Source organism: Ursus americanus, chromosome 33 (genome assembly GCF_024610735.1).
Source record: "Ursus americanus isolate L20-20 chromosome 33, mUrsAme1.1.p, whole genome shotgun sequence".
Taxonomy (NCBI): domain Eukaryota; kingdom Metazoa; phylum Chordata; class Mammalia; order Carnivora; family Ursidae; genus Ursus; species Ursus americanus.
Window position 1 is genome coordinate 24,197,276 of NC_142159.1, and position 23,141 is coordinate 24,220,416.

The 23,141-nt window shown below is 56.8% G+C and overlaps 1 protein-coding gene across 4 annotated transcripts in view; it reads right to left on the reverse strand.

Moving 5' to 3' along the window:
* Window positions 1-321: 321 nt before the first annotated feature.
* Window positions 322-23,141, reverse strand: part of H6PD (hexose-6-phosphate dehydrogenase/glucose 1-dehydrogenase) — a 31,020-nt gene continuing 8,200 nt past the window's right edge. For all 4 annotated transcript variants that reach the window (XM_045803603.2, XM_045803601.2, XM_087858592.1 and 1 more), the window contains 4 exons: window positions 21,331-21,967; window positions 20,155-20,272; window positions 7,947-8,216; window positions 322-6,805 (listed from right to left, as the gene is read on the reverse strand). In XM_045803603.2, the coding sequence (XP_045659559.2) occupies window positions 5,442-6,805; window positions 7,947-8,216; window positions 20,155-20,272; window positions 21,331-21,948 (2,370 nt within the window). In that variant the 5' untranslated portion in view covers window positions 21,949-21,967 and the 3' untranslated portion in view covers window positions 322-5,441. The remainder of the gene's footprint in view (window positions 6,806-7,946; window positions 8,217-20,154; window positions 20,273-21,330; window positions 21,968-23,141) is intronic.

Genomic DNA, 23,141 nt, shown 5'->3' on the forward strand with positions numbered 1-23,141 from the left:
GCAGTGCTCCCTTGTGGCGTCTCCCTCTGGCCAATGGCTTCCCCCGCTGGGGGCTGCCAGCAATGCCGGGGGAACGGCTGCGGGACCCATGAAGTCCGGTCACCTGGCCCACGGCGGTCTCTCCCGGGAGGCCTGTGGACCTCAAGCAATGGGATGCGGCTGGTTTGCCTAGACACACCTGCGTGTGCAGCAGGGACGGACGCAGGTCCTCCCTTCAGGACCTCACCGTCCCTTCCCCTCCGCCAAGCCCCACACACAGCACAACGACCAGGTCCATAACCCATACACCCCGTCTCCCAGAGAAAAGAAGGAGGGCACAGATTCTGGCAAAACAACTTTATTGTTTAAAAAATAAATGTTACATTTGACATACAAAAAGTCATTTTAAAAACTCTGTTCTGAATGTGTCTCACTGTCTGAGACATCTTTAAGTGTCCACCGCTTCCATAAAAACCAGGGGCAGTTTCTCTGTGCGAGAAGACAAGGCACATTCCTGCTGCTTGGTAGAGAGGGGTTTTCACGCCTACGGTCTCCCCACCGCACAAAGGACACAGTCCCTCTGAGAAAGGAGCTTCCCTGTCTCTCTGCTCGCCGGGCAGAAGCCCAGTATGGAGTGTCCCAGCACCAGACAGAGAACGCCCGGACACGGTCCCGATTGCAACACACCCTGGTTTCCACGCTGGCCCCACCCCCCCATCTAGCTCTCTTGCTGTCACCAGATCAGCTCGGCCTTCCCGGCTGGAGACAAGGCCCAGCAGAGGCCCCGCTGGCTTCGGGACCAGGAGGAGGAGACTGTACAGGTCACACCTCGGAGAGCTGGATGGGCTCTGAGCCTTCACCTGGAGCTAACCCAGGGTCCTGTCCTTTCCTAGTTAGGTATCTCATGACATTTTATAACTGACCTTTCTAGACTTCCGTAGCGGTACAGCTAAAGACCCAAACTGACAAATTTATGTAGCGTCTGTTTACACTTCCACTTTCAAAGCGAACTACTAGCCATTCAGTATGCTCCCCTGGGCTCTCAGCAAACGAAAGTGTGTTTACCTGGCCCCACACCAGAGGGACAGAGAAGACGCAGAGACTTCCTGTAAAGCACCTGAGAGCAGGGTAAGGGTTTAGACAGAGACCATCCTTGGGAATCAACACGCAAGCAGAAGCATAATTCATCCAGACCTCCGCCCTGCCCACCTTCGGGTCACACACAAACACGGCCCCCACGTGTCTGCTTTGCAAACAGAAGCTCTCCAAAGCCTCCCGGGGAGGAACTTTACCCAAAGGGATCATTCCCCCAGCTCGTTAGAATTTCGGAAGTGCCGCCTCCGATCTCTTGCTGTTTCTGTCTCGTGCTGGCACCAGCACTCGGGAGTTGGCACCTCACTTAGCAACGAGCCGTGGAAGCCGTGCTCACACCCCACCCCAAGAAGACATCTGCCACCGCACGGCCCCAGAAACACAGGCCGGTCTGGGCTCCCACTTGCTGCATCGGCTGAAGACACGTGTGGCGGGAAGACTGCCCTGAACCGGGGCGAAGTTCTGCCCTAGCGTTGACAGGGCACGAAGGGACCGGATGGAGACTGCACAAGGTGTGACACAGGGCACCCCACAGCACACGCCAGCCCGGGCCCGAAACACGAGACGGAAGCGGGACAGAGACGGTGGCGCAGGTGGGCTCCCGCTCAGCTGAGGGAAAAGAGGGCAGGCAGGGCCCCCAGGGGAAGAAATCCACACTTCCAACCAGGTGACAGCCGTCATACACCCAGAGACTCTGAGGCCGCGGGGACCGACTGAGACGTTCTTCCCTGCGATCCGTCAAGACGCCCCCTCGGGTTCCCGACACCGGCCCCATGCTGGTGCAGCTGGAGGAAGGGCCCTGTTGCTCGAGGAGAAGAGAGGTCACCAGAAGGAAGCGAGCAGCCCCTCAAGTGCCACCAGCCCGGGCTGCGGCTGTGGGCCCAGCAGAGGGTGGTGGGAGGCAAGGTACGAGCAACAGAGGCTGACAGCAGGGGACAGCTGGCGACACTGGGTGGCAGCAGCCCTCCCAAGGCCCTCGGCCCCTCTGGGTTTGTCTTTCAAGGGGCAGATGGGCGCGGATGGCGTTGGCCACCACAGGCCTTTCCCTGGGCCTTGTTCGTTCTCGAACATGGCACCAGGCAGCTTCTCCACAAGTGGACTACGTCTGCAGGGCCCCGTCTGCTCAGGATAAAAATCTAACTGTCTAAAACTGACACAGTTTGCTTCTGGGAGACTACTGCGTGTACTTTTGTTGAAAAAAAGTTTTTGTTGTTCCTAAAAACCAAATTGTAGGAAACCACCCCTTAAGGTCTTGTGGAAGCTTTTCCCCTCCTTTCTCTGTCACGCTGCCCTCAGCTCTCTGTCCAAACGGGGGAAGGAGGGAGCGAGGCCAAGCAGGAGCAGCTCTGGGCCCGGGGACGGCCGGCCTTCCGGGGACAGAGCCCGGGGGGGAGCGCTGCGCACCGCCAGGCCGCGGCCAGAGCCGCACTGCGCTAACCGGAGGCCCGCGTGGGGATGAAGCCCTGTCTGCACGGAGGCAAGAAGCAGGGAAGGTCCACACGACACGACCATTTTAACCTGCGGTTGCAGAGAACGGTGCTCCCAGATCAAACTCGGAGTCTAGCTCACAGCAAGCTGCAAAGTCCCTCGGCTCCTTCCCCCCAACGAACGGTGATGCGCGTGCCCGCCGCTCCCAGGTCTGCGAGGGCACACGGCCTTCGGCCCCCCGCCGGTGACCGCCCCTCCGGGGACGGGGACGAGAGCCCTGGGAGGGAGGGGGCGCCTCGGGGCGGCAGCCGGCCCGCTGTCCGCAGACTTCAGTTCCAGCGTCAAAGCCGTCCGTAAACAAGGACGCCTCCACCTCCATCACCGGCTGCTCGGCCGCGTGGAGCAGACCAAGCCGCAGAGCGCGTCTCGTGGGGCCACAGGGGCGGAAGCTGCGGGACGGCCCGCCCCGGCTCCCGTCCCAACGTACTCCCTGGTGCTCCCCGCGTGAGCACCTCGGGGCCCTCGGCTCGCAGACGGGCTGAAGTTTAGGGCAGCATTTTTCAAACGATGGATCAACTCAATCTAGTAGGTTCTAAGCAGCATTTCTCAAACATGAAAAGTAGAAACCGGAGGGTCTCTCACGTTCTAAGGTGGAGAATTCCTTCATGGAACTGTGCGTGAGGAAGACTCACACTCAAATGCGATCGGATTCCAGAAGGAGGTGTGCTTCCGGCCGTGCGCTGGGGTCCAGAAAGGTGCAACACCATCCTTCCAGGACCGGACAGGGGAGCAAGCGGACGCAGGGGAACAGAGGCCTGTCTCCCGCGGTTTCGTGGTGTGGTTTCAGGACAGCACGTGGCCGCTCTGCCCCACCCCTGCCCCTGACGCACGGCGCCTTCCCAGGCAAGGCCCTCCTCTCAGACGGGAGGTCCTGAGCTCAGGCCGCACTGACTCACTCTTATCCAGAAACGGTGACATCAAGAGCCCGCTAGACCTACATCCTGCCGTGATTCTCCGCCGTGTGCAGGCCCCGCTTAGTGTTGCAACCAGACGGTGACGTTCAGGAACACTCGGGGGAGTGCTCAAGGCCGGGGCTCGGCGCAGGGATGGTGCGAGGGCGCCCCCCGGTGGCCACAGTCGGCACCTCGCCCGCAAGCACCAGCGTCCCCTCAGGAGCGCCGGGCCCCAGCGCAAAAAAAAAAAAAAAAAAAAAAGCTAAAATGCACAACGCAGACCCCCAGAGAGACTGCCCGACCCCGCACTGGGGCTCTTCTTTGCCAAGTGAGCTCTCTCGGTGTCAGGAGAGATGCCCTGTCCAGGCGGGTCATGGGAGGCCAGGGGACTTTTACCACGAGTGCCTTTCACAGAGAGAACCCCCGCTCAGGCACCAGAATTCTTTTAAATCCATAGCCTTGAAGAAAGTGTAAACAATCAAAAGCAGAGAAATACATCTGGCAACGCTCCCCCCCACCAAGGAAAGCCCTCCGGGAGACATCAACACCTGCCACAAGGTGCAACTTTAGAACAAGAGAGCAGTCACACGGGAAAAATCGGTCTCATTCCTTCACAGTCCGGTCTCGGGAGCATGACTACGTGGGCAGCTGAAATACTAATTAAATGTGTGAGAATATTTTTTAAGAGAATTTCAGAGACACCCCCCACACACCATTACTGGCCCAGTGCTAATCGGGAACAAAGCACCAACCTCCTCTGAACAGAACTACCCGTTTGCTTTCCCAGGTGGTCAGTGTGTCAGCGGTGACGTGAGAGGCGGCGGGAGGGGCCAGCAGGCGGGCTCCATGCCCCCGAGAGGTCGTGCGAGGAGGCTGGGCTGCCGCCTGCCCCGGGGGGCTGCAAGCGGGTCAAGTCCCTGAGAAGCTGGTGGGCAGCCAGGAGGAGGCCCGGCTCCTGTGTGCTCAGATCAGAGCACCTGGATGGTCTGGACCACTTCCATCACAGCTCTCCCCACAAATGACGTGTCCCCATCACAGAAAGACTTCACTGGATCTTTCCTGGTAAAGCAAGAGGGTATACTGAGAGTGGAAACGCCCACCGGAAGTCCCCTGAGGTGTAAAGGACCCTCTGGAGTGAGGGATCCCTGGAATGGCCGAATCTTCCATGCCCACTATGTATCACGAAGGGGCTCGGCTAGAGAAGGGAGAGTGGGCAGCCCCCCCTCCCCCCGCCACACACACACGCAGAGAAGTTCATCTACAGAGAAAGGGAGCTCCAAACAACAGTTGCAAGATTTCTGGGACCTTTGAACTTCCTAGTGTTTCTTGTGGTGTTACTGCTACTGTCCTTCATCTGTCTGGGGGACGGCAGGGAGACAGAAGGAAAGGGAACCGAGAGAGACAGAGCACGAGGAGGCAACCACAAAGAGGCCAGGACAGTAGGCTAAATGTCAGAGGCTCAGGAAGAAGGGGAGGGATGGAAGAAATGCCAACTCAAGATTCCGGAGTTTCTAGCATTCTACTTCACGTGGGCTCTGTACCTCATGGGACACCCGTGCTCCCTTCTCTCTACTCTCCATAGTTTTCTTTCTCACAGGAGCCAGTTCAAGGATCGCCCCCTCCAGGAAGCCTTCCCTGATTAACCCTAGCCATTCTACTGAAGTCGGGAGCTTGCACAACGTCCTATTTTGTGCTGGCTGGTGTTATTGTGTAACTGCTGCTGGTATGTTAAGGTGGATATTTCTCTCCTGACTTGGACTGGAAGCTTCTCAAGAGCAGAGACTCTGTTTCTTCCTTGTGTCTGTGTCTACCCACCACAACTAGATACAGACAGTCAAAGAGGTTGGGATAAGGCCTCCTCCTTTCCTCTCTGGGGGCTTAACCCTGAGGTGTCAGGTTCCAGAGAGCCAGGGCAGGTGGCAGGACTAAGGGGACGGGGACAGCACAGGGGAAAGCAAGCGGGGGAGCAAGCAAAGGCCAAAGGCACGATCATCCCAGAAAAGCCTCATAGTCCATATACCAAACCAGCTGGCCGGAGCTAGGCAGGACACCCGAAATGGGCCACTTCTTGGGCTCATGGCCCACGCGGCTCACCAGCATGGTGATCTCACGCTTCATCCTGCCCATGACCAGGACCGCCACCTTGCGGGCCCGGTTGATGAGGGGCAGGCTCAGGCTCATGCGCTCGTGCGGCTTGGAGGGGCTCCTGGTCAGCACCACCAGCTGCGTGCCCTCCAGACCGGCGGGCGACTGCGGGAACAGGGAGGCCGTGTGTCCGTCCATGCCCATGCCCAGCAGCACCAGGTCGAAGCTGCTGTTGGTCACCAGGGCCGAGATCTCGCTGGCGTACATCTGGGCGCCCCGGTCCTCCTCAGCACAGAGGCGCTGGTGCAGGTGCACCGGCATGGGGTGGACGTTGTAGTGGGGGACCCTGACGTGCTGCAGCAGGTGAGCCTGTAGGCCCTGGAAGTTCGACTCGGGGTCCCGAAGTGGGACGCAGCGCTCGTCCACCAGCCACAGGTGTGTGTGGGCCCAGGGGAAGCCGTAGTGCCGGGTAGCCAGCTGCTCGAACAGGGGCACGGGGCTGGAGCCGCCAGACAGCGCCAGGTGGAACTCGCCAAAGCGCTGCACCGCCCGCACAGCTGTGGCCTCGATGTCCTCAGCCAGCTTCGCGATCAGCTCCTCAGGCCAGGCCGAGATCAGCGGGCTCTCCCGGTACTTGGCCTGGAGAACCTGGAAGTCGCTGGGCTTTGGAGCGGAACCTGGCCCGGGCACCAGCTGCTCCAGCTGCTGCTGGGAAAAGCGCAACTGGGTGCCACTGAACTCAAAGTCCAACAGGTGCCCGTTCTCGGTTCCTCCCGGGTAGAGGCGCGGGACCTCGTGGGCCAGGCTGTCCAGCAAGGGGGTCCAGAAAACCCAGGAGGCCAGCAAGTTCTCCGTGGTGATGAAGGAGTCCTTGCGGCCGTGGAAGATATGAGATATGAGGACAGAATAGGCGTCCTGCTCCCTCACGGGGCTGTAGGCATAGTAATCCGACAGAGGGCGGCCAAAAAGGTGGAGTCCGGGCCGGCCCTCCACTTCCTTCCAGCTCTTGGAGGGCAGGGAGGGCCTGAACAGGTTCTGACTGACCAGCACAGCCGGGCTGCCCAGCTCACCGTGTCCAATGTAGAAGATGATCTGCCGAGGCAGGCACTGGCTCTGGTCCACCACCCAGCGCTTCTCGTTCTGGGCACAGTAAGCCTGGTTCCGGAACAAGATCCGCACGTAGCCCACTCTCTCATCCAAGGCTTTGCCAGACATCAGGAGGAAAGGGATGCCCTCCCAGCGAAGGTTGTCCATGTGAACGAGGATGCCTGAGGTGACAGGGCACAGCGGAAGTGACACTTGGGCACAGAGAACCCAGGACTTCCCAGTGCACCTGCCTCCCCTTCCCTACCTCCCTGTCAGCCCTTCTCCTCTCTGAGCCCCTCCTCTGGGCAGACCGCTGCCTTTGGAGCACCCCCGGCCTTGCTATGCTCAGCCTTTCTAGCATCTTCTCCCCGCAGTCAGTGCTCAAAATGCAGCCTCAGGGCCAGCTCAGACACCCACCTCCATGAGACGCCTTAGAGTCCTGGCCTTCCCCTGCTCCGAGCAAAGAGAACTGAAGTCTCATGGTGGGGGAGAGGGGGATGCTTCCATTCCCCCGGATGTGCCTGCGGCAAGGCCAGACAGCGAAGAAGGGGCAGGCCAGGGCTCAGAGCCCACAGCAGGGTGGTGCGCAGGTAAGGGGGCCTGTAGCTGGCGGGGCATGGTGGTAGGAGCCAGGGGCTGAGTGCACTCCTGACTCGAGTTCCAAGCCTGGTTTTCCCATGTACTATCTCCACATGACCCGGAGCAAGTTTTGGAACTTCAGGAGCCTCTGGTTTCCTGACCTTTGAGTGGGGATAGTGACCATGCCTGCACCACGGGTTTGTGTCCCCGAGGGTCATACGAGGGAGCACACAGCAAGCGCGTGGCACACGGTAAGTGCCCCGTAAACGGCCGCTGCTCTTGTAGTGGAGTTCATCGCCTGCAGCCTTGGGGGGCCAGCCCTCTCCAGGAACGCTCTGGGCCCGGGGAACTGTCCACAGCGTGGCTCGAGAGGACATGTGAGCAGCAGCGAGACTGCCTGCTGGAGGTGCCTTGGGCTGCGGCCGGACAGATCTGCAGCCTCACTGGGGGGCTGGTTATAATTGGGAGCCAGGTCTGAACCTGGCTAAGAGAGCTCTGGAAGTATGGGTGGATGCGGACAGAGCTGAGACCACCACTGGGGTGCCCTTCACCCAGAATGACCCAACAGGTGACCTGCTGCTGAAAGACAGTGGAAGGCCAGGGAAGTGAAGGAGCTTCCTCCTTGGCGACGAGCACCCTTGTGAATAACCCCCCTGAGGTCTCTTCCAACCCAAACCAAAGGGTGTCTGGACTTGGAAAGCTGCTTCCAGTGGGGGGCAGCCCTTGCGTGGCCCCAGGGCCCACCTGCGAAGGTCGGCGTCAGGCTGTGGAAGCCGTCTGGCTTCCGCTGCTCTCTGCGCACCTGCTCGCTGTACGCCTGGTACTGGCCCAGGACGGCACTGCCCTTCTGCAGGCCCCGCAGGGCCCGGAAGGCCTGAAGCTTGTGCCGCAGCACGGCCTCTGAGCTGCTGACGTCGTGGGGCAGCTCCATGGCCACGAGGGTGAGGACCTCCGTCAGGTGGTTCTGAAGCACATCGCGAATGACGCCGTACTCCTCGTAGAAGCTGGTGCGGCCTACGTGGGAGGAGGAAGGGAAGCAGAGGCTTTGAAGAATCGGCAACATGCCCGACCTCCCCGAGGCACACCTGGACCCCCACCCTGCACCCACGCCCTTCACGCCAACCCTGCCACCGGCGTCCTCATCCCCCAGGCCAGAGAGCGTACAAAACTGATTTATGCCAGAGCAAACCTCAACGAGAGAAGGAAGGAGGGTGTCTTTGAGCATTCTGAGTGAAGCTGTCAAACTCCTTGGGCCTTCCCAGGAATCTGCATGGGGAAGGGTCTGGTGCCAGCAAAGGCCAGAGGGCATTTATTTGCAGATGTGTGGCCAGACCCCTGGCCCCCCGCACAGGCATCTGTCAGCAGGTGTGGTGCCGCAGGAGGCGGCGGCATCACCACAGCGAGGGCCCGGGCTCTGGGGTCTGGGTGCCACTTCGTACTGTGTGATCCTGGGCGTTCCCTGACGTCTGGGTCTGTTTCTGCACCCCGCCATTCAATGAACTGTTAACAACAGCCACCCCATCACCAAGAGCACAACTGTGCAGGCAGCAAGCAGGTGCAGAGGTCCCCGCCCTCGGCTTTCGGTGGGAGAGAAAACAAAGTCAGTAAGGAAATTACAGGGGTGCCTGGGTGGCTCAGTTGGTTGGGTATCTGACTTCTGGTCTTAGCTCAGGTCTTGATCTCAGGGTCATGAGTTCAAGCTCCGCATTGGGCTCCACGCTGAATGTGGGGCCTACTTAAAAAAATAAAAGAGGGGCACCTGGGTGGCTTAGTCACTTAAGCATCTGCCTTCAACTCAGGTCATGATCCAGGAGTCCTGAGATCGAGCCCCATATCGGGCTCCCTGATCAGCAGGGCGTCTGCTTCTCCCTCTCCCCCTGCTGTTCCCCCTGTTTGTGCTTTCTCTTTCTCTGTCAAATAAATAAATAAAATCTTTTTTCAAAAATAAAAAATAAATTACAGACAGGGAGAAGAGGGCCCTCTGAGGGCTGAGGAGTCAGTGCTGCAAAAAGTCAGGGTAAGACTGCGTTGAAGGAGCCCTCAGGTGCAGACACCCCGAGACAGGAAAGAGCTCGGCTGTGAGGGTCTACGGGAAGGTGAGCAAGACAGGCCAGGGGAGCAGGGGCTGTTGGCACTAGGGTCTACATTCAGGGAAGCCAGTGGAGAATCTGAGGCAGGAAAAGACAAGATCTGGTGTATGTTGAGAATAGATCCCGGCCTGCTGGGGAGAGAATGGATACAGAAGCAATGGGCCCAAGGAGGAGGCTATGCGGTGGTCCGGGGAGGAGGCTATGTGGTGGGCCCTAGGAAAGGCAACTGGGCTGGAGCTGAAGGGGCAGCAGACAGCCGGGGGGGTGGACGATCTGCTGCGGAATCAGAAGTGACTGGGCTGCTGCCCGCTGGCGGCAAGCCTGAGCCCAAGGGGAGGAGCCAAAGGTAACTGCTAGAATTGGGGACTACGCAAAGGATGGGCAGTGGTGGGGGACCCCGGGAGAGGGCCATCTGACGGAGGGGAAACCACGAGTTCCGTTCTGTGTGTGTCTGAGCTGAAGACATCCAGGTGAACACAGGTTGGCAGGTGGACCAGAATGGAGAATAACACAGAGGACACGGAGCACAGAGCCCCGCGACGGCAGCTCAGTGCTCACCACACCCCTCCCGCTCGCCCTCCCAGGATCCTGCGGGGCAGCTCCCACCATGACCCCGGCTCCGGAGGGAAGGGCCGAATGTGTCAGGCCAGCACAGGCAAAGTCAGGAGCTGGGCCAGCACCCACGACACTGCACTGCATGCTCCAGAACTCAGCGTGAGGCGTGACTGCCAGTGACTCACACACATGCAACCCCACAGGCTCACAGCTTAGGCTTCAGTGCACAACAGCGCACAGGGTAGGGTTCATACTCGGCCCGCGGGCCGACACCCAGGCCAACTCAGAGCATCCCTGAGAGAGCCGGGCATCGCGGCAGGAGGAGCAATCCTCCGTCAAAGGCCTTGTGTGAATTTGCTGGAACTCAGGACTGGTTCTTTCACCCACTAACTCCTACCTGACCTTCAGGTCTCGGCTTCTAGAGAGTGTCACTGACCCCTTGGCCTGCACTCCTGGGGGCCCTGTCTTCCGCAAGCCCAGCTGAGGGACTCGGTGCCCGTCTGTCCTCTTCCTGCCACACCCGAAGCTCCAGCCGAGGAGGAGCTCACGGGTCTGTCACTGCCGCATGCCCCGCACCTGACGCAGGCCCACGGCCACGCCACGGGACACGGGACAGCAGAGAACAGGAACATCCACAGTCGCAAAATCGCAATGTCGAGAGAAAGAAACATGCTCGCTTTGGTAACATAAAGTCTAATTTTGAAAATAGGATCTAAAATGACCAGTGTACACAGAACTTCGCTAAATGAAAAATGCAGTTGGAAATTAGGAATTCAATGGATGGGTTTTATGGATTGGAAACAGGTGAGAAGAGTCAGTCATTAGAAGACAGATCTGAAGAGATGATCCTGAATGCAGGATAAAGGGACAAAAAGACCCACTCTCTCTCTCTCTCTCTCTCTCTCACACACACGGTATGCCTCTTCTTCAAAACTAAACAATATATTGTCTAGGGAATCAGGCCGACACAGAAACAATAAAGAGAAGCAAGGGAGTCACCTACCCAAAATCTGGAATAGTAAAGAAGAGAAAATAGAGAATTTGGGGAAGGACACAATAAAGCTCTTTTTTAAAAATGGCTTGGTAGGTACGCTGGTATTTGTTATATTGTACTTCTTCATGCCACACATATCTAGTAAGAATTCTTTTTTATCTAGTCAATATTTAATTCAAACAAGCAAAAAGAAGCGGCCCCTCGTTCACACCTGCTTGGCCCCGCACAGTCCCTTGCAGGGGTCACCCAGGGTACTCGGCACCAGTCCTGAGCCACCTGCCCCAACCAGGCCCGTGGTGCTCGCTCACGCCAGCTGGACGGCGAGCAGGACCAGCCATGACTGGCAGAACGTGCCCTGAATGCAGCCCAGTATGCCCTGCCCGACGGAGCACCCGTGTCGTGGGACAAGAAATGAAGCCAGGAGCCTGCTCGTAGGAAGGCACCTTTGTCCTCAGTGGTAAGAGTCTGACTCTTTTGTTCTCAGCCAGAACCTGGGGGTGCAGCTCGGCCAGCCATGCTAAACCCTGAAAGAGCAGGACAATCCAGCCCCATGGTGCCGGCCAACATGCCCAAAGCTCCCCCGCCGCCAGCCGCTGAAATTATGGGTTCTGGTCTTCAAAGTTCTTACGGTATGGTTGAGAAGACGTCGAGAAGGGACAATAATCACAGTAACAGTGTCTATCAGTCCATTTACTCCTCACAATCATGATCTATAAGGAGGTCTCACTTTTAAAATACAAATTTTAATTTTAAATATACAAGGAAACTGAGGTTCAGAGAAGTCAGGTAACTTGCCCAGGGCCACACAGCCGGTAAAGGGGTAAAAATGAGATTAAATCCAGAGCCTGCCATTCTTACCACCCAAAGACCCCCCTTTTAACTTCCCACCACTCCCATCTAAACACCAACACAGGTGAACATTAAACCTGGGAGTGGAGCAGAATGGCGTGAGCACCGCTTAGCTGGCAGGAGTAGCTGCAAGAAGCAAGCAGAGCTGGGCTCCGGAGGGAGGATCTAGGTCAAAGGTCAGGGACCCCAATGCCTAGTGGGGCAAGTAAAAGTGGGAGGAGGATGGGGCAGGGCTGGGGCTCCTCAAGACCATTAAATATGCCTCAGCTGTGGTCAGGTGGTGCCTCACGGGACGATGGGCCCAGTGTGACCAAATCTTCCAGATTTTTAGGAGAACATGAAAGTTTGGATGAAGTAGAATCTCATTTTTTTTTTTAAGATTTTACTTGTTTATTTATATGAGAGAGAAAAAGCAAATGAGAGGGAAAGGGAGAGAGAATCTGAAGGAGACTCCGCACTGAGCACAGAGCCCGACGTGGGGCTCGATCCCATGACCGTGAGATCATGACCTGAGCCGAAACCAAGGGCCAGATGCTTCACTGACTGAGCCGCTCAGGTGCCCCAGAATCTCATGATACTTAAGTGTGTGCAAATAACTGATTTTTTTAAAATGCTGTATATCTCAAAGAAATACATGTGTGAGCGGACTCTGCCCTGGGCCGTATCCTTGCTGCGGTGCGTATCGTGAACCAGAGGGCAGGGGCCCCAACACGCAGTTCGTCCGACAATGGTAAGCCTGGCCTGGCAGAAGCAGCCCGTCTGTGATTCAGAACAGCAGAACTCAAGAACGATGGAAAGGGCTTTGGAAATGAGGCTGAGAGGTCTGAGGGGCTATTAGAAGTTCTTCACCTCAACCAGTTACACGGAATTACCGTGTGATCCAGCAATTGCACGCCTAAGTGCAGCCCGAGAGAAATGAAAACATACGTGTGCGCAGCCACCGGTACACGAGCTAGTCACGACGGCCGAGGAGTAGAAACAACCCAAACATCCGCCGACTGATGAAGGGATGAATAAAATGTGGTCTATCCAATTTTTTTTTAAAGATTTTTATTTTATTTACTTGACAGAGAGACAGCCAGCAAGAGAGGGAACAGTGGAGAGTGGGAGAGGAAGAAGCAGGTTCCCGGCGGAGCAGGGAGCCCGACGCGGGGCTCGATCCCAGGACTCCGGGATCATGCCCTGAGCCAAAGGCAGACGCTTAACAACTGAGCCACCCAGGCGCCCTCTATCCAATGTTCTGTTGAATATCATTCGCAAGAATAAAACAAGTCCTGGTGTGCGCTGGCACAGGGATGCACCCCGATACCGTGCGCTCAGCGAGAAAAGCGAAACACAAAGGCCACCCGCCGCGTGAGGTCGCTTAGATGCTGTGGCAGGGGCGGATCCACAGACACAGAGAGGGGTTGGCGGCTGCGTGGGGCTGGGAGGGAATGCAGATGAGGGTAAGGGTATCTTTTGAGGATGATAAAAACATTCTAAGATTGACTGCGGTGGGTGCACGGCTGTGAAGACACTAAAACCCACTGGATTGCGTGCTTTAAATGGGTACACTGTCTGATACGTGAACTGTATCTCGAATAAGACTTCTTAGAGCAAGCGTTAGAGAAGGAAGGGGAACCACGACAGAGATGCCTCGGAATGAGGCCATCTCCGATCTACTGGCGAGACGAGCTTACGGAGAGGGGGCTGGTGGTGATGTAACCAGCAGGGCGGCGTTCAGGCAAACGCGGGAAGTAACAGCGAAACGCAAAGAAAGACATTAGTCAGGGGACGGGTAACAGCTGGGTGGTGTGTGGCTGGATCTGAGGGGCCGTTCAGAGTCGTGACCTGGAGTGTGGTCTCTGGAGCCAGGATGTACGGGGTCAAGCACCCGCTCCGCCGCCTGTAGCTCTGCGACCCCACGTGAGCGGCCCTAACTCACACACACGGGGGATAGTGGCATCCCTCCCTTGTAGGGCTGCCGTGAGCATTAATGAGTTGACACATCTATGGGGGTTGGGCAGTGCCTGGCACACAGGAGCCGCTGGTAGACCCCGGCTAGGATCTGTGTTATTACAGGACCTGCAAGAGAGGGGCCACCGGCCAGGCAACGCAGGGCACCGTCACCATCTGGCAATAAAGAAGCCAGAAAACGTAGCTGGTGTTTCCTGAGAGAACGTCAATGACGGTTTACGTTCGAAGTCCGCTGAGCCTGCAGTGTGACACCCAGTGACGATCTCTAGAAGGCCGGCTAGAGGTAGGACTGGAGCTTGGATAGGCAATGAATGCCACAGATACGCTGGATTTCATCAAATCCAAAATGCCGACGGTGAAAGCGTCACTGCTTTACAAACACTAAGAAAGAGACAAGCCGCCGCCGACGTCAACCACGGTGCCCATCAGTGGTACACGCAACCTCGGAGATGTTCAAATGTTTAAAAAAAAAAAAAAGTGTGTCCTGGAATCAGCGAATTACAGGTTTAGGAGTATAAACGGGATAGTTAAAGCTTCGAGAACAGACGAATTGTTGAGGGAGAGAACACAGCAGAGTCTTTAAAAGCCCCGTTATCTGTTTGCTGTTCATCAGTTTAGCAAATCCCCCAGCAGCCCTCTCTCTATTTTTATCCTCCCTCAATCCATGGGGAGAACGCACTTCACAGGTTTACTACCCGCTGTGTGAAAGAGAGCTCCCTTTAGTCCTTAATTTCAAGCTTCAGGGGGCGCCTGGGTTGAGCACAGCCCGGGGACTTGTGGCCTTCCATCCCTTCTCGATTCCTTCTGCCTTTTCACCTCTCCGGGAGGGGCCACAAAGCCAACCACAGGACAGGAAGCCAAGTCAGGGGCCCGCGTCTCCTGAGAATGCCAACCGCTCCATTTTTTTCCCTAGTGACCACCAATTACTGTGGACTGATTTTTCCTGAAAATGATCTATACTGACTCCTGGTATCCTTCCCTAGATTCAAAGTTGAAGGCGAAAAACCCGCTGATGTATGAACAAGAACAGAAAAAAACTCGACCAGGTTGGACAACTGGAAGCAAGATCCCCCATAAACCTGGCTTCCGAACGGCTCAAGTCCAGCTCTACCCACGATCACAAGATCACCAGCATGGGAGACCCACTGCTTTGCCCCTCGGCTGTGCTGCCCCTCAAACCTTCATGGAGTAGCATCTCATGGCACAAGCGAAGCTGTGTCCCACGTGCTTGAAGAAGACTCCCACGGGGCTCCTGGCTGGCTCAGCCAGTAGAGCATGCGACTCTCCATCTCAGGGTTACGAGTTTGAGCCCCACGTCGGTGCAGAGATTACTTAAAAATAAAATCTTTAAAAAGAAAAAAAAAGGGGATTCCCACAAACCCACCAAACTGGCAAGGACAGGAGGGACAGCAGCACCCAATGCAGACAGAGCTATAGGAGAACTAGGTATGGACACACTGTTGCAGATGTTCTAGAAACAGTCTAATAAGATGTAATAAGAGCTATAAAGTCGTTTCCACCGTGTGGCCTAGTAATTCCACTTTGGAAGCATACTCAAAGGAAAAATATTTTTTTAAATGCTCATAAATGTTCTAGAATGATAGTGGTTGAACAACTTTGTGAATATGTTAAAAACTGCTGATTTGTACACTTTAAAAGGGTAAATTTTAGGATATGTGAATTATATCTTAATTTTTTAAAAGCTTGCAACGTACTATTTATTTTTGTTGTTGTTGTTGTTTTTTAAAGATTTTATTTATTTATTTGACAGAGATAGAGACAGCCAGCGAGAGAGGGAACACAAGCAGGGGGAGTGGGAGAGGAAGAAGCAGGCTCATAGCGGAGGAGCCTGATATGGGGCTCGATCCCGTAACACCGGGATCACGCCCTGAGCTGAAGGCAGACGCTTAACCGCTGTGCCACCCAGGCGCCCCGCAACGTACTATTTAAATAGCAAAAAGTGAAAACAGCCAAAATGCCTCATAATAGGGCAATTCATTTTCTGTGATACAAATAAAATTGAACAGAAATACTGAGCTTACACGTTACACAGATTGTCCGAAACATGGAAGTTTAATACCTATTCACACACATACATGAGAAAGAGAGAGATGACACCAGGTGAAGAATGGACATAAAGGAGTGTTACAGACCAGCTAGGGTCTATACGTCAGCCAACACAAGTCACGGAGACATCACGGACAGCGCGGAGAACGCTGCCCCTGCCTCTCCTTGCCAGTTTGGAAGAACAGCATTTCTATTTGTAAAGTATTTCCATGTACGTTATTTCATTTAATCCTTAAAACGACCACAAGAGAGAGGTAACGGGGGTTACCATCATTATACAGAGATGTGCTGAGGAGCGCACCCTTCAGAACTGGGACCAGAACCCCCCTCCCCATTGCCTCCACACTGTGGGAGATCCAGATTTTCCCAGGAAAACGCGGAGTTAAGAACAACAAAACTGAAAGCTATCTGTGATTCCTCCCGATACCTTCGGGGATAACTAAAAATAAAAATCGGTGAGGGCCAAGGAGAGAGCAGGTCTGCTGGTAGGCCGGCGCTCTCTCCGGTCAGGAAGCCTGGCAGCTGCCCTGAGCTCACCTTGCAGACAGCCCTGCAGGAGGGGACACACCAGGCTGGACAGCGGGACAGCTGGTGCGCACCTGGGAGGACCTGGGCTGCTTGGTCCCGGTGTGAGAGGCACGACCCAGCCACTCCAACCCTCAGAGGTCAGCATGCACCACGCTCCTCCCCCCGCATGTGGGCTCAGGGACCCTCCCAGGCAGGGACAGCTACACCACCCTCGGGAAGTCTCCCTCCTTCTTCCTGCCAAAAAAACAAACAAACAAAAAGCCTTCCACCCAGAGGGGAAAGTAGGGCAGCAAAGAGACGCAGAGACGCTCCAAGCACATCCTGGCAGGAAGGCCAACTGCCCAGGGCCTAGACAGACACTGCGGCCACAGGCACAGTGGTCCGAAGCTGGGGTTCTGAGGTGCCACAGACCTTGGATCACACTCCTGCACCCCCAGAAAAGAGGGCAGCCCAGCCTGGCCGGCTGCCCCTCGGGCCACTTCGTGACGCAGCCCTCCTTCCCACGGGGCCTCCCAGTGGCCACAATGAGGGCCAGCAGGGGTCATCTCCACACGGTGGCTGAGTGGCCCAGCCAAGGTCACTCTTCCTACAGCCCAGGGTGCTGCAGCTTCAGGAGACCCCGATCCCCCTGAGTTTCTGTGGCTCTGAGATTGGTGCCCTAGACGAGACTGAGAGGAGCGGGGGCCCTGGGACCAGGGAAGGATGCTCTTCCTTTCCTCCCCCCTTCCTCCTCTTCCCCTCCTGCTGTGCGGTGGCCGAGACACTGCAGCAGACTCCTCTGGGCCCCAGGCTGCGGCAGGGAGGAGAGCTGCTCACACGGCCGGGGAGGGCGGGCAGCCAGCCTCACCCACTCGGATGTTTGGGGGGTGAGGGGAGACATCCAAACGACCTTGCTGCTCAGAAGTCCCCTTCCCGGGGCCTGCGGCAGCTCAGGACCAGGACTGCTCCGTTTCCCAGGCCTGGCATGCTACCAGGAGCTGGGCCACTCCGGAGCCTCCCCACACAGGAGTCAGCAAGGGCTGCGCAGGCAGGGGTGGGGTGCTAGGTGACTGCCGCTGCACTCTGCCCTCCTGAAGCTTCAAATCAGACTGCTGGGCTCTAAATCCCACCTCAGAAACTTCCAGGCCATGCTCAGTCTCACTGCAGCAGCATGCCCGCTAAGCACACCCAACCACAGCAAGCCATCGTGACCTCCAGCAGGAGGGCAGTCCTTCCTCCTGCCCACTGCCCATCCCCAACCCCAGAAGGCATAGCCCAGGCCCTGATGTGCAGGTCACAGGGCTCCTTGGCCATGGGCGGGTGCTGCAGGGCCCCACATCTCCTGTCCTCTCTCTCCAGCCTGAACTAAAGTCTGTCTATAAGGGGCCCCCTGAGGGATGGGTTCCAAAGCAGCACCCAGAGGGGACAGCGAGGATCAGTGTTCGGGCCTCCAGGGCTACACCAGGCCACTTTCTCAGCATGCAGAGAATGCTTGTCCTTCTGGGTCCCCAAGGCCCAGGAGACAGGGAGAACTCACTATTGCCAGAGCTCCTACTTACTAGGGGGATGACCAAGGAGATCCAAGCCCCAGGACAGCTGCAGTCCCATTGGCCCTCTCTGACAAGAGCAGGCAGCTGAATCAGCCTGCTGGCCACACCCCTACTAGTTCCAAGCCCCTCAGGGGCTAGTGGGCCCCCTGCTGCCTGCCTGCTCTGGGTCTCCCTGTGCCTCTGGGCTGGAGTGAAAAAGCGTTATGCTGGGGGGCATGGCAGCAGTGAGACCTTCCCCTCAGAACCCACACTGCAGGCAGCTGGGCCTCCGCTTTGGTCCCACACAGCAGCCTTGAAGGCAGAGTCACTGTGCCCTCCCTCCTTGACCTCGGCTGTCTGCTGCTATCCAAACCTCAGATTCTCCCTGCCTCAGGCCAAGCCTGGGCGAACAGACCTGCCCAGGCCTCTGCCTGCCTTTCTGTCTTGCCTTCTCCTTTCCTTTCTCCAAAATCCAAAAGTATCTTTGCCGGAATAAGCAGGCCTGCAGTTTGCCTAGCCCCTGGCTCCGTAGGGACCCCACAAAAAAACAAAAACAAAACAGAAAACACTAAAAACCTACACTGACACCAGAAACCAAAAGGGCAATGCGGTGGGAGGGTTGGAAGGAAAAAGGGGCAACAGTGCAACCAGTAACTCCAGACACCGCAGCTCTTCCCCAGCCCAGGGTGGGCACAGGAAGGACTTGCCAGAAACGGGGGAGGAGTCTGGTGTCCTAGCCCTGCCGGTGGCTGAGCCAAGTCCCGGCAGAGTCTGGTCCTGGCCTACAGAAGGGTGACAGCAGCACCTCACCATCCCACCCCATGCTCTCGGCGCCAGATCTGAGGTTCATCTCTCTGCAGATGAAGCAAGGCCCAGCACTCACCCCCACGAGGACACAGGCACGAGGAGGAAATCCACGGCCTGAGCCTCTGCTGAGGACAGGAGGGAAATATGGAAGGGTCAGGGTGGGTTCCTGTGACCCACGAAGGCTCCACGCAGTGGGGAGAGGGCCTCCATGCTGGTATGGGCTCCCGACTGGAGAAACCGAGCTCCCGTCAAGGACAGCAAAGCCCTCAGAGGCCTGGCTCCCGGAGCCCCCACCCCTCCCACTGCCTGCCTGTGTCATTCATTGTGGAGTCTGTACCAAGATACCCTCTCCCCCGTGAGCCTGTGAGGTATCAGGGGCGGAGGCTGTGCCTCACACCGACAGACAGCACGGCCACAGCCCTCACACAGAGCCTCCGGCACTGGAAACACACTTGAAGAGGGAGGGAGGGAAGCTGCAGAGAGTTACCAAGGGAAGGAGAAAGAAGAGGAACAGGCAAATAGCAGGAGACAGACCTCCCGGACCCCCACCTGGGCCCAAAGGGTCGGGGGCCCTCCAGTCTGCCCAGGGGCACAGTGTGGGGTGGGGACAGTGGCCTCGGACACTCCAGCTCAGACCGCAGAAAGCAGGATGGACTGGATGCAGCCATGCCAGAGGCAGACCACACCCCGAGGACCCGGCCCCACCACTTCCTGCCCCGTGACCTTGGCCACACCACCAAACCGCATCAGTGGGTGGAGGCTAATAACAGGACCCACCTCATTCTGCCACTGGGGAGACTGACACAAGAATTCGCTTTTACTGTCTTGGGTCAGAACGGATGCTTTGAACGTAACAACGTGCTCCCAACAGGTGGTGAAATCACAGAATGCCAGAGCTCCGGGGAGCCTCGGGAGCTGCTGTCACCTCACCTCCCCGATGAGGGAAGTGATGAGGTCACCCAGCAGGGACAGGTCCCACGCTCCCAGGTCAACACTGCTCATTCATTCCGTATTCATTCGGCACATCCGACGCGTGTGCCAGGTGCCAGAAAGGAGGGGCCCGGCGCCCGTGGTCTGGTGAGAGAGGCACATCGGGCCCGGAGAAGACCCAGAAAAGCCTGGAGGGCAGAGAAGGGAGGCACACGTGGCGCTCTGAGAGCCTGATGGGAGTGGACCTTGTCGAGAAGGGCCCTGAGCAAAGCTCCCCGAGAGCGCGGCAGCCGAGCTGGGAACCGACACACAGGAGGGACGGGAGGCGAGGAGCAGGTGAGCAGCAGCGAGGCCAACGGTGCCACGGGCACAAGTCTGAGCAGCCCTCGTGCAGCTCTGAGGTCTCCACCACATCCACATAAAACTCAGGTTAACATCCAGGCAGCAAGGACAGGCGGGCTTTGCCTGCAGGCATGCCAGGCTTTGGCACGGTCCAGAGCTGGGCCCACAGCAGGCCCCGGAAGGAGACCACATGCCAGCAGACAACCCCCTGAGCAGCAGCAGCCAAGGCGCAGAGGCTGGGCAGACAGCCTCCAGCCCTGCCCGACCCAACCCCTCACCGGGCACAGGGCAGGTGGGCGCCGCGGAGCAGGGGACCATTCACGCACCTTCTGCGTCCACGGTCTCCTTCATGATGATCTCCACCCGCTCCACGTGGTGCCGGTTCCAGAGGCCATCCAAGGCCTTGCGGTTCTGGTCCCGGAAAGGCAGGATCTGAGCCACAGCCTGCCGGGGAAGCAGACCGGTTATGCTGCTGGTTCTCACGGTGAAGAAGGAATCCTGACGCCAAGGAAGGGCCCCAACTTCTCTACTCCCTGCTCGGAGAAGATGCTCTCAGGAGCCATTGGCCCTAGGCCTTAGGACTTCACAGCTCCAGACGGACTCCAAAAACTGTTAAGTGACCTCCGCAAGGGTTGCCAGCTTTTTATTTTGCAAGGAAAAAAGTATTTAAGATTACTTATCTTCTATTACCATCAGCTTTTAATAAAAGAGACATTTTAACACCAGAAACGAAACAAGAAAAACTTTAGATTGGATACATTCAGGAAGTGCTCTTTTCTCATTTTCCCAGAAACAAGCGAAAACCTCACCAGGTCAGACACTGGTCTGAGGTGCACTCTTTGGGAATGTTGCAGCTCCAAACGGGGCTGGCTAGAAGGCGACGGCTCTGTCCTGGAAGACTTATGAGGTGCCCACATACATGACCCTGGGCTCACCAGCCTGGTCAGTACCAAAGAAGGCCACGCTGTGCGCTCTCTGCTGCCGTTTCTAGGAAGAGATGTTCCGGAGGCACTCGGAGGGCACGCTCAGAGTGAAGTGGCCAGCCAGCCCTCACTGGCCAGTATCTCAGCCCCAGCCTCTGCCACAGTACCTGGATGGAAAGCATGGACTTAGGGTCCCTGATCACTGTAAGATCTTGTTTCCAGCCTTCCGGCTCAAAACAGAACTCAGGAAGACAGAGATACTGAAAAAAGGCAGATGGGTGTGGAATACGTTAGTTCCCACACCATGACCCCCTGGAAACCAGGTGGACACCTGCACAGAGGACACAGGGCAATGAGAAACAAAGTGCTGGCCACGTGGACGAGGGCCACCCATCCTGCCCTTGGTGCTCGGCTTTTCCTTCAACCTCTCACCGCCTGCCCACCTTCAGGACAACCATGGGAGCTCCGATTTCACAATGGCTCCAGGCCTAATCCCACAAGCAGCAGTGCGGCTCTGTTGATGGGGTCTACCCGTGCCTGGCTCACTTCAACCCTGGCAAGCTCTCAGCTGAAACTCACCTGCTTGCCCAGGTAATGGTCCACCCGGTACATCTCCTTCTCTTGGAAAAAACTCCCAAGTTCCGTGGCCAGCTGCTGGGCTGAGAGGCGGTCATGGCCAAAGGGCTTCTCCAGGACAACCCGCAGCCAGGCGCCTGGGCCCGGGCGGCAGCTGCTGTTAATGTTGCGGGCAATGTCCGCATAGGCAAAGGGTGGCACTGAGAAGTAGAAAATCCTGCCAGCCTCCCGGAGGCCTCTGTGTTGGAGCTGTGCCTCAATGTCCTTGCTCAGGGCCATATAGTCCTCACTCGTCCTCAGGTGGCGGTACTGGCTCAGCTGCTGGAACTGGCCCCTGAGTTCGGCACAGTGCCCGGGTGCCACGTCCTCAGGGCAGGAGAGGGACTCCAGGACCTTGGCGATGAACTCCTGGCCCTGCTTGGTGGACGTCAGAGCAGCCCCATGGAAGCTGAAACTGTAGCCCTTCCCCACCTCATCCAGGTACAGCTGGAACAGTCCCTGCCATAAGTACTTTTTGGCCAGGTCCCCAGTCGCTCCCAGCAGGATGATGGACACATGTCCCTGGAGCTCCTGGGCCTGCAGGCAAGCCAGAAGGGCCATGTACATCGCCACCGCGAGCATCTTCCACCAGCCAGGGCGCCTGGGCAGAGGTAAGACAGACAAGGAACAAGGAAGGATCAGACATGGTTCAGGTGGCTGGGATGTGGAGGTAAACACATTTCTAGGCTATTAAACATTTCCTGCCTGGCAAAAAACCACCACGTGTTTTCTCAGAAAAATGTTAAAATCCCAAAGTTTGCCCCTCCCTCCACAGCAGCTTGGCTTCTGTGCCAGGAAGCTGGTGGGTAGGAAGCCTATTCTGTAAACAGGGACTATGCCCAGGAAGGTGGTAGGCCACTTGCTAGAGTCGGGCCTCTGTGCTGCAGGAAGCACCAGGGAGGCCCACAGGGCGGCCACAGGATTGGAGCTGTCCACTCTCTGACCACGGCCAGTCTCGTCCACGAGCACAGGGCACCGGGACCATCGGCACAGCTCAGGAATACGTAGCAGGGCCTCAGGTGATGGCTGGAACTACGAGAAGATATGATCACCCCCTCCCACTCCTCCCTTTGCTTCTCCCATGTCCCCTGGGCTCCAAGCACAAAATGATTACTAGTAACTGCCACAGTGTAGTGATTAAAAACATAGACTCTGGGGGCGCCTGGTGGCACAGTCATTTAAGTGTAAGCATCTGACACTTGGTCTCAGCTCAGGTCTTGATCTCAGGGTCGTGAGTTCAGGCCCTACACTGGGCTCCACACTGGGCATGAAACCTACTTTAAATAAGTAAATTAATTAAAATAAAATAAAGCAATAAAATAAAAATGTAGTCTCTGGAACCAACTGAGGTTGAATCCCAGCTCAACTCCTTACTGTTGGACCTTGGGCAATTATTTCACCCCCCCACACCTCAGTTTCCTCATCTGAAATGGGGGTGAGAGTGACCTACGTCACACAGTATTATAAGGACAAATGAGTTAACAGTTATAAATGCTCAGGACACTGCCGACCACCTACGAAGCACTACAGAAGTGGTAGCTGTTACTACGGTCTGCCACTGACAGCAGCAACCCCGAACCAAGTCCTTCTGTGCAGAAGATGTCGCTGCGTCCAGAGAAAAGCCCTGAAAAAAGACCAGTGGAGTGGATACTATGATAGTTTCCCTTCCGCAGAGAGCAAAGCTGAGGCCCGGGTGGTGAGGGAGCCCGGGTGAGGAAGCGGGGAGCCAGACAGGCACCTCTCTGGCCCCTGAGCTGCCACCCAGCAAATACACG